The sequence below is a fragment of the Rana temporaria genome, chromosome 3, assembly GCF_905171775.1.
Source record: "Rana temporaria chromosome 3, aRanTem1.1, whole genome shotgun sequence".
Lineage (NCBI taxonomy): Eukaryota > Metazoa > Chordata > Amphibia > Anura > Ranidae > Rana > Rana temporaria.
The window spans coordinates 74,087,604-74,099,651 of NC_053491.1; the positions used below are offsets into that span (position 1 = coordinate 74,087,604).

The 12,048-nt window shown below is 39.8% G+C and overlaps 1 protein-coding gene across 2 annotated transcripts in view; it reads left to right on the forward strand.

The window, feature by feature from the left end:
* The window catches only part of LOC120931379 (tetratricopeptide repeat protein 24-like), a 160,381-nt gene that overhangs the window by 23,192 nt on the left and 125,141 nt on the right, over positions 1–12,048 (forward strand). For both annotated transcript variants that reach the window (XM_040342759.1, XM_040342760.1), the window contains exon 5: positions 9,876–9,997. In XM_040342759.1, the coding sequence (XP_040198693.1) occupies positions 9,876–9,997 (122 nt within the window). The remainder of the gene's footprint in view (positions 1–9,875; positions 9,998–12,048) is intronic.

The following is a 12,048-nucleotide window of genomic DNA, read 5'->3' on the forward strand; positions in this document are numbered from 1 at the left end:
CAGGCACCCATCTCTTCCCCCAGGTCCTTGACGTTATGCCTAAATATGAGACCGTTCTGTAGGGCAATGCCCCCACACTTCTTGGTAGTGGCCCATCAAAATGTTCAAAAGGTATGTGCAGTAGGCAGGTTGGGGCAAACTTGACACTACCAAGAACTAGTGGAGGTTTGTCTGTAAAAACACTCCAGCATTCAGGCATATTGACCAGAAATTTGAGGCTATATTAGATATTAGGTACCTGCATCACACTGTATACCTGGCAGCAGTTTCTTTTTTTTAGCTATGATGGCAAAGTTCCTTTTACATTATTTTCCATACAAAATGAAATTGACACAGAATGCAGTATGATCTAACCTATATAAATGATACATTTCTCGGTCTTCATTATTTGTATCCCCTGTTGTTAAAACCCTAAAAAAGGCTTACTAATGATTATGATTTCCATATTGTGGTCATTTTTCCCACAAAAGTAGAAAGGTGAGAATTCTGGCGGTAAAACTGTCCGAAAAATGTAATGCATAATAAAGTGTGAACATTTTCACATGTATATTATTATAACCTGAAAATAGTGCAGTCAACCATATAGATACACTGTATATGCGTATATATGAAGAATTAATCAAAATTAGTGAGAACACAATAAGTGATGTACAAAGATACAAATATAGAAAAGCAGGGTACATGGACACCTCTGAAAAATTATTATGAAAAAATCCAAAGAGTCAAAGACAGTGAGCCCAAGGAAAAATAACAAGTAGATTTTGACGTATGTGAAAGGTAAGTCCGTGGCCCCAAAGTCACTCAGAGTGATTCACCACCTTAAATACAGCAAGCACGTTTACCAGAGCCAGAAGACTAATATATTATTGGGCTGTTCTTAAAAATGATCATATAGGGCCGGGTACACCCGATCGGTTAAACCGATGATAACGTTCTGACGGACCGTTTTCATCGGTCAAAACCGATCGTGTGTGGGCCCCATAGGTTATTTAACCTTCAGTTAAAAAAAGCAAACTTGCTTTAGAATTTAACCGATGGATTGCTAACCGATAGGTCAAAACCGATCGTTAGTATGCAAAACCATCGGTTAAAAACTTGTGCATGCTCAGAATCAAGTCGACGCATGCTTGGAAGCATTGAACTTCGTTTTTTTCAGCACGTCGTTGTGTTTTACGTCACCGCGTTCTGACACGATCGGTTATTTAACCTATGGTGTGTACGCGTGATGGACCATCAGTCAGCTTCATCGGTTAACCTAAGACAACTGTCTTTCAGACCGTTTTCATCGGATGGACTGATCGTGTGTACGAGGCTTTATAGGTCATCTATAATAGGTTATCTATGGGGAGCCCCAACTTTACAAACAAGGATTGCCCCAAATGTAATGAATCCCCCCTCTAAAACTACATTTTTACACAATATGGTAGGCAATTATCCTATTATCAAAAAGAAAAAAGGGGTGCACGAATATCTGAGCTAACCAAAATACAAATAAAACAAATAGCTATTATCCTATTATCCCTGCAAAAAAATTGAATGTGTGGCTTCATAACACACATGGTAGGAAGAAGACAAGTTTGTTTACTTCTACGGTAACCAAATACATCTATCAGATTAAACATTTTGTCACATGCTCCACTAAAAATGTGTTGTACTTGGTTGCATGTTTTTCATGTACTCTATTTTGCACAATTTATGTCAATTGAAGTGCTAGCAGCTACTTATACTCTCGTAGCGCAATTTCCCTTTTTTTTCTTTTGTTATTATCACCTGATATTTTTTATCTGCAATCATCAGAATCTGAAAGCTTTTTTGATGAGCAAAAAAAGCTGACTTTAGGTACAGTATTAAGCCATTTAAAATTTGCAAGCCTTATTTTGATTGGCAACTGAACTTTTCCTCCCAGGTCTAAGGGCGAAACGGTAATCCAAAGGGTAGAGAATTTATGCGCTGTTTAGATTGTCTGTCCTCGGACTCTAATTTAATAGGCATTTAGTGAACTATATGGGCTGGGTGTAACAAGATGTCTGCTGCCGCCTTCTGACTGCAGGCTTACTGCGGCAGAGTGCAGAGTGTACCAAGATGGGCATTGCAGTGTTAGGACATCACTTCCATTACCGAATGTGATGGGTCATCGATTCTGCCAGAACAATAGCATTGGGAAAATAGCATCTGCACCCCTGCCCCGGACAGCTTATCTGCCACTGCTGCCAGCTTGTTGTTGACTCCCTCTCCCCCCACTGACTTCTGGGAGTGATGCCCTTCAATCCGAGGTATCGGATTATACATTGGAGCATTTGCACAAATAAAAGTACTTGTGCAAATGGTGCAAATGCTCAGCATCGGCACCAATACCGATACTAGTATCAGTATTGTTGCAACCCTAACCTTCAGCATTACATTGGGGGTGAAATGACTGATTATGAGCATGAAGGCTGGGAATGAGTGCTCTTGTGTATAGATATATACTAACTAGTATTTTATACATCTACTATGACTGGAATATACTCTATAAGAAGAGCATTTAGCGGAATGAAAATAAACCACTGTGGATAAACACAAATAAAGTTTTAGTTGTGGTTAGGCATAATACAAACGCATTTAAAATCCTAATGTTTTAGTGTAAGTAAAATACTTTTACCTCATCATAATACATTAGAGTTAGTCCAGAGCCCTACTTTAGGACTCCCCATAAGATTTAATGATGAAAGCATATAAACGTGGGCCTGACCAGAAAAGTTTTGACAAACCACTGATTCTGTACAGCTAATTGCTTGCAGGATTTGGAAGTGATTTCCAGAGAGGAACGGTGTGGAGGAGACCACAGGGTAGAGTACAATAGTAAGTGTAAGTACATCAAAGGTGCCCTACTATATCACAAAGTAATGGGAAAATCAATACCTGAAAAAAAAAATGTTAGCTACACATATCATTACTTATACCACAAATGTGTTTCGTTCATAACAATTAAGGGGTCAAGAAGTTTTTTCCCTTAAAAGGAATAAATCGACAGTTATACAGACTATTTTGTTTTGCTTGCCCCTAGACTAACAAGCTGCAAGCTTATGAACTTGGGGGGTTGAGTTAACCACTTAAGGACCGCCGCACGACTATATATGTCGGCAGAATGGCACGGCTGGGCACAGGGACGTATATATACGTCCCCGTTAAGAGTAGGTCACAAATGCACCGGCGGTGGTGCGCTTGTGACCCGGTCTGAAGCTCCGTGACTGCGGGACCCGCGGACCCGATCACCGCAGGTTTTCTGCGATCAGGTCACAGGAGCTGAAGAACGGGGAGAGGTGAGGGTAAACACACCTTCCCTGTTCTTCTCTGTGGCAGTGTCAGTGATCGTCTGTTCCCTGATATAGGGAACGACGATCACTGACATCACACATCCAGCCCCGCCCCCCTACAGTAAGAAACACACATGAGGCCACACTTAACCCTTACAGCGCCCCCTAGTGGTTAACCCCTTCACTGCCATTGTCATTTTCACAGTATAGCACTTTTCGCTGTGAAAATGACAATGGTCCCAAAAATGTGTCAAATGTGTCCGATGTGTCCGCCATAATTGTCGCAGTCATAAAAAAAATCGCTGATCGCCGCCATTAGTAGTAAAAAAAAAATTATTAATAAAAATGCCATAAAACTATCCCCTATTTTGTAAACGCTATAAATTTTGCGCAAACCAATCGATAAACGCTTATTGTGATTTTTTTTACCAAAAATAGGTAGAAGAATATGTATCGGCCTAAACTGAGGAACATTTTTTTTTATATCTTTGCTGGGGATATTTATTATAGCAAAAAGTAAAAAATATTGAATTTTTTCAAAATTGTCGCTCTATTTTGGTTTATAGCGCATAAAATAAAAACCGCAGAGGTGATCAAATGCCACGAAAAGAAAGCTCTATTTGTAGGAAAAAAAGGACGCCAATTTTGTTTGGAAGCCACGTTGGACGACCGCGCAATTGTCAGTTAAAGCGACGCAGTGCCGAATTGCAAAAAGGGGCAAGGTCCTTAACCTGCATAATGGTCCGGGTCTTAACCGGTTAATAAAGACAAATTTACTTTGCACCTTGCAAATGGAGTTGAACTGTGCAAGGGCATTTGTTCCAGAGCTTAGTAAATGAGGTGAAGCTTCACTTTGCAAACAGCCATTGGAAATTATAGAGCCATTTGTACTACTAAAAATAATATGAAAAACACCAGAGCAAAATGTAATAATGCATTAAAGTGTTTGTTCACCAGTGCCAGAAGTCTGTCAAGCAAAATAGGTGAGTTGGAAGCTCTGGTGCATGATCTGATACTGTAATCAGTATTTCTGAAACTTGGCTTCATTCCTCACATGACTGGGCTATTATTATTCCTGGCTATGGACTCTTTCGAAAAGACAGGGTAAAAAGGAAAGGTTGAGGGGTCTGTCTCTATGTGAGAAGTGATCTCAAAAGCGAGTTTGAAAGAGGACCTGGTTTATGGAGAGTGTAATGAGTCTGAAGCATTATGGGTGGACTGCATATAGATGTGTGTAGTTCAAAGTTAATCCCTGGAGTTTGTTATAGACCACCCAATGTTAATAAGGAGGTGGAGAATCAGCTCCTTGCACAAATGGAAAGGGCTGCAAGGGATGGGACGGTGATAATAATGGGGGATTTTAATTACCCAGAAATTGACTGGAGTAATGGCACTTATAGACATACCTGTAGGTATGAGACAACAAGGGGAGTTTACTACCACTTTAAGTAATCTAACAATATACCAAAAAGCCATATAGCTGAAAAACATTTAAAAATGTTATCAGTAGGCTAATGAAACCTGACTTTTTCTACAACTAATCATTACCAGAGATATACCCTTGCAACACCTGGTTAAATGGAAGTAAAGCTTTTGTGATTGAAGCGTAAACTAAGTTCATTCACATCACAAATGTCACATACAATTTCCATGACTCATTGAGTCGTTTCAGAGAAAACTAAAAGAGACACTTTAAAATAAGACTCTCTAGGTCTAATACAATTTTTATTCAGGAACAGTCACAGGCAAGGCTGAGCAAATCCACAGCAGATACAACTTCATACTGATTTGGATCAATAGTAAATGATTGTGAATCTCCCGTTGGAATGGCTAGAATAAGATATCCGCAGCACAGGCTTCATAGCAAAGCAGCATGAGCCATCCTTCAGTCTGGCTGTATAAATGCATCCTGCAATGAAGTCCAACATATTCACTGCAAGTTTTTTCCATTCTGTTGTTGTTGACATTGGACTCCAGCCATCTTAAGTTCATAACGGTATCTGATATTTTCACACATGCTTGGTGGTATTTAATGCAGCATGCAAATTACAGTATAAAAATCCATGCTGCTTACGGTTTTCCTTTTTTTTTTCAGTTGTTTTTGTTTGACTACATAGGGTGCAGTTTACTTGAATAAAATGTATATAAGAAAAAAAGATGCCATAAAGATCCCAACCAACTTAGAACCTTATTCTGATGAAATTTAAAAAAAATACTTTTGAGATTAAATCAGACTTTCAAGATCTAGAAAGTAGTCTACAACACTGGAAAAATGTTAAAAAAAACAATCAATTTTATTCAGTATAAAATTATTTGTTTTAAAAAAAAGGTAACAAAATTTTTTTTCACCGTGACCTGTTATATTGCTTTTGGCACCACTCAAAGTACACTATATTACCAAAAGTATTAAGACGCCAGCCTTTACATGCACAACCCGGTCTTAGTCTGTAGGGTTCAATATTGAGTTGACCCACCCTTTGCAGCTATAACAGCTTCAACTCTTCTGGGAAAGCTGTCCACAAGGTTTAGGAGTGTAGCCCTGTACACACGGGCCAGAATCTCATCAGGAAAAAACTGTTGTACAGACACTCCTTTCAAAAGAACCGCGGTTCTTTTGGAAGGCAAAAACATGGTGACGTCATTGCATACGATGAGCATGCGCTCGTCACATTCGATGCCGTCACCGCCATCTTGCTGCACCCTACTTATGCCTAGGAAGCTACCGCGCATGCATCAAAGTCATTTTGATCATGCGCTGGTTTCCACGGCGACAGGTAAGTATACACACTCTCGAGTTTCTCGGCAGGAAAACACTGCCGAGAATCACAACAAGAAAATAGAGAACATGGCAGTTTTCTTGATGAGAAACCTGAAAGCCTAGTACACACGCTCGGTGGAGCATGTGTACGAGGCTTGTGTCTATGAGAGTGTTTGACCATTCTTCCAGAAGCGCATTTGTGAGGTCAAGCACCAAACTCGCTCATCTATGTCTTTATGGACCTTGCTTTGTGCACTGGTCCAATCATTTGGAGGAGAGGCGATTATGGTGTGGGGTTGTTTTGCAGGGGTTGGGCTTAGCCCCTTAGTTTCAGTGAATGGAACTCTTAAGGTGTCAGCATACCAAGACATTTTGGACAATTTCATGCTCCCAACTTTGTGGGAACAGTTTGGGGATGGCCCCTTCCTGATCCAACATGACTACGCACCAAAGCAAGGCCCGTAAAGACATGGAACAGCGCATTTGGAGTGAAGAAACTTGACTGGCCTTTACAGATTCCTGCCCTCAACCTGATAGAAAACCTTTGGGATGATTTAGAGCGGAGACTGAGAGCCAGGTCTTCTCGTCCACATCAGTGCCTGACCTCACAAATGCTCTTCTGGAAGAATGGTCAAACATTCCCATAGACACACTCCTAAACATTGTAGACACACTTCATAGAAGAGTAGAAGCTGTTGTAGCTGCAAAGGGTGGGCCAACTCAATTTTGAACCCTACGGACTAAGACTGGGATGTTAAGGCATGTATTGGGATTTCAAGGCAGGCATCTCCCAATACTTTTTGCAATATAGTGTATATCCCTGTTACCCAGAACATGTGGTACAGGCTTATCCTGATACCAATCCAGAGGGCTAGTAAATATAAAGAGAATAGTAACGCTGCTTCTCCCAACCAGCCCAGTTGAGCAATTGATAAGGACTGGCTTCCTCGTTTGTTTACTTTCCTCTTTATAAACAATTTTAAGGTAACAAACACCAAAAAAGTGGTTTATGTAAAACATATTCCAAGAACCCAATATAGGGCTGGAACAACATCACCTATAGGAACAAAGACATTGTTAGGCTTGCAAAACAAATACACATTTACAGATGTACATCAAATATATTAGACTCAAGATCACTCAATGCGTTTAATGAAAATTAAATGAAATATGCTACTTTAATATTTAGTAACTTTATCTAAACTCGCAGTTGATTAAAAAAGAGGTTTATCAATCAACGAAGGTTGTAGGCCTGGAGCAAACTGTCGATAGTTTTTTACTACATTCATTATTTTGTCTTGTTATAATTTTCTCCTAAAATGTTCAATTCACAAACAGAAATGTCACTTGGGTGTGGAGTAATTTTTTTTACAAGAAGGAAAGAACGTTTAATGGATGACAGTCCATTTCTTGAATTGTAATTGTATCTTAAAGCGGACCTTCAGCCTCTCAATGAAAATCCAGCTTCTCCACCCTCCTCCCTTCCTCTGTGGGACATTGCTTTTTTTTTTACTTGCATACTTCGCCCCGCCTCCGTATGCACATCACTCGCCTTAGGCAAATGATGCGCACACTGCCCGCTGAGCCTCCCGGTATACGTACATCACATATCCCAGGAGGCATAGCCTTTTATTCACGGAAAGGAACAGGGTACAAGTCTATTGGCATGTGATCGAGAGACCCACCTGCTGAACCCGGAAGAGCCAATGGGCCTCTCCATAATTTCGGAGAGAACATGGTGGCGCAGGACAGAGCTGTGGCTGGGCATGAGAGGATCTCAGCGGGACAATGCTGGATCTGATGGATGCTGGCTTTCATGTGGGTAATCCTCTCCTCCCATAATCAGTCAGTCAAAAGAAAAGACAGCAGCTGCACTTCAGAATAAAAAAATAAAAAGCCATACTGCATTAATTGATGGATCCAATCTACAGCAGATTACCTGAACTCCTCTCTTTGACGTGTTTCACTTGTAATGAGCTTATTTGTAGAGTTACAAAAATGCTCACTATGAGAAAAATGCATCAGAGAGAGGAATGCAAGTGGTCTGTTGTACATTCTTTCTTCTTTATTAACTTTGATTGTTTGTAAATTATTGAGTACATACACAAAAAACCCTCACACATTAATAAAATATCTTTAAAAAAAGCAACATGGGGAACCATGAGCTTTTTCACTGCTGCTACCTTTCAAAGACACATACACATAATATCTTAAAAGTTTATTTACATAAAATCATATGAACATAAATAGTAGTTAAAACTGAATGAAATCAGGGTCTAAAGAGTTTTTTTCATATATGAAGTCAAAGCATGATATTATGACACATAGTATCTTACCCAGTCATATACGCTATATTAGGAGCTCCTTTAGCTTCAGGGTGTCTCTCCCCTTTGGGGTTTCTTTTGAAGCCACTTTGATTTGTTCCAGTATTATGGGTAAAAGTTGTGTTACCTTGGCATCCTGAGGAAGCTATAGTGCGAAATGTGTTTAGCTTTGATCCCGCCCAGACACAGTACAACCATTGTAATGTTATGCAATGTACTGTATATGTGTTTGAATAGTTTTTAAGGCTATATGTGCATGGTAATAATATAGTGTATTGACTGGGTGAGACATGAGGTGCCATAATATCACGCTTTGACTTCATATATAAAAAAAGCTTTAAACCTGATTTTATTCAGTTTTAACTATTTATGTCTATATAAGTATATATAAACAAACTTTTAATTTGTATTATGTATATGTGTCTCTAATGCCGCATACACACGATCAGGCTTTTTCCCGGCCAAATCACATCGGAATTCCAACGGAACCACAAAAGGAAAAAAAATGGTTTGCTGTAACTGATTATAAAGTGTGTTAGAAGAGTATGAGGGAGGAATGTGAGGCAATTATTACCCTACGAAGGTACCATCCCATATAACATAATCACTGAATGAGAACAAAAATGGGGTGGAACTTCACATGTACCTTACAGGGTCTAATAAATACATATAAAAAAAAGGCTGAAAACATAAACAAATCTTTAATTTCCATATACAAATGGTTAGATTTAAAAAAGTAGAATACATATGGTTAAAACCACAGTCTATCTAGGATGTGCTGGTCCTGGCTGAAGAATCGAGAAAACTTGGGGAGATTTTCCTTCACGTCCTGTCCCAAAGCCAAAACAGAAAGTGAGAGGAAATCCCTCCAAAATCTGGGACTACCTTGTTGACACCAAAACGAGATTTCAAACTCAAAATGTGGAATTCTTTTCTTTACTTTCACTTTGTGCAATAACAACAAATATGGCAAATAGAGAGGGTGGATCTCCCTAATGGGGACATAGACAGCGGGAAATGGACAGATGTTTTAATCCCCCCTGTCCAAAACCAAGAAAAAGTTTTTCTTGTATTTAGGTAATGGTTTATCTGCCATATGATTTTTATTTCTGTCCATCCAGTCCTGAGATTTACAGCGCTCTACTCCACAGTACAGACCTCTCAAGTGTCTCCACCCGCTTCCTATGATTGGACAGTGAAGACAGAAGAAGCATACTGATTAGCTCATATCTCTGTCACTATGCTGTCTCCTCCTCATAATACACACCCACAAAGGTTGAACTGGATGGACTGATGTCTTTATTCCACCTTACCAACTTCATCCTCCAATCAGCACACTTCTCTCACTGCAGATCACCTGATTGGCATGTTAAAGTTGCCCATGATATGTAATAGCCATTTATCCACTGTTACCCTTTGTGCCATAAAACTCAATATTTAATTACGCTAAACAAAATTATTATTACTATTTTCATATAATGCTCTGTATATTAACAGATGATCCTTGGAGGCAGTGTCATGTCAATGAAGGACTGGGTGCCACATATTTCTGCCTAGGTAATCTGGATCAAGCCATTCATTACTACAAGAAAGCCCTGACCCTATCTGGAGGCGCAAAGGTATTTGATTAATTATTTTGCTTGAATAATATAAAATATTACTGGTGAATCTGCCATGTTTGATAGGAAAGTTTAGTTTATTCATGTATGCATTGGAACAGATGATGATGTATACCTTAGGGGAGGAACTTGTTTTGTCCTGGGAGTTAAAGGATAGCTAAACCAAAGAACAAAAATACTATATATTTCAGCTTACAGTTTTAGATGTGCTGGCTGCCTTAGATTTTTTTGTTTGAAGCTTAAAGCGGAGGTCCAACTAAAAAAATAAAATATATTAAAAGCCAGCAGCTACAAATACTGCAGCTGCTGACTTTTAATAAATGGACACTTACCTTTCCAGGGTGCCCGCGATGTTGCCAGCCGAAGCCGAGCAACCGCTCTTATCTCAGCTGCCCCTGCGGCCACCCTTGGTGAGGGAATCAGGAAGTGAAGCGTTGTGGCTTCACTTCCCGGTTCCCTACTGCGCATGCGCTTCCTCACTGGTCCCCGCTGTCTTCTGGGACCAGTTTGTTTCCCAGAAGACAGGGGGGGCGGGAAGGGGCGTGACTCCCACGGGAGTCTATGCCTGGAAGTGGGTGCAAATACCTGTATTATGCAGATATCTGCACCCCCCTCCCCCCTGAAAGGTGCCAAATGTGACACCGGAGAGGGTTCCGAAAAGCAGAGATTCACTTTTTGTGTGGACCTCCGCTTTAAAACATCAGCAATGACAGATAGAATCTGTTGATTATGGTTGGAATGTGGTGTCCTTGTCATTTCCTGCGAGCCGTGCAGAAAAATATCTTCCTATCTAGCTATCTTCTGTAATCTTCATATTGCTCTGATCCCTATGTAATGGAAATGAAGAGATGCAGACAAGTTTATAGTCCATATCAGGAGAGCAGTGTAGAGCAATAACCATGGTTCTCTACATAGATACAGTGGATGAGTGACGTAGTCATCCAGGGACATGAAGTGTGTTATTTTCAGGATTACCAGATGAAAATAAAGCAAAAGAATATAAGTGCCGCCACCACACCAAAGATTACTAAGATGCAATATAATACATTTCTGGTTTTGGTTTTATGTATGCTTTAACCTTTTCACGACCGTGCGACAGCCGAATGACGGCTACATCGATCAGGTGATCAGCTGTGTCCAATCACAGCTGAATAGGGAAACAGGATTTGCCGGTTATCTGCAAATCCACACAGGGGACATCTACACTGATAATCAGGACCCATCAGTGCCGCCTATCAGTGCCGCCTTGTTAGTGCATCCTAGTCAGTGCCACCTTATCTGTGCCAATCAGTGCCACCTATTAGTACAGCCTCATCAGTACCTCCTCATCAGTGCCACCTCATCAGTGCCCATCGGTGCTGCCATCGGTGCTGCCTAGTCAGTGCCCATCAGTGCCACCTCATCAGTGACCATTAGTGCAGTCTATCAGTGCCCATCAGTGCAGTCTATCAATGCCCATCCGTGCAACCTCATCAGTGCATATCAATGAAGGAAAAAAATTACTTATTTACAAAATGCTATAACAGAAGCTAAGAAAAACTTTTTTTTTTTAATTTTCCATCATTTTTTTCCCCTAATTTAATTAGCAAAAAATAAAAAAAAACAGCGGCAATTAAATACTACTAAAAGAAAGCTCTATCTGTCTCAAAAACAATTATAAACATTTCATTTGGGTACAGTGTAGCATGACCACACAATGGTCATTCAAAGTGCGACAGCACTGAAAGCTGAAATTGAACTGGTTAGGAAGGGGGTAAAAGTGCCCAGTAAGCAAGTGGTTAAAGATTCTGTCTGTGTTGTCTACAGTAGAAGAGGGTGAAAGTGTAGCCCAGTCAGCATAGCCCACAATATCAAAATAAAAATACTAATGACATGTCTTAGTGGCTGTACAATTCCCTATACCTTACATAAAAAATATGCATAATCATGTTGTTTCATGTTTTTTTTAATCTAAGCACAGCTTAAATCATTAAAATGCATTTATAAAATTGTATGTTTATATATCATTAGAAGGGAATTGCAGTGAGTATTATTATTGCTGAAGTATTTTA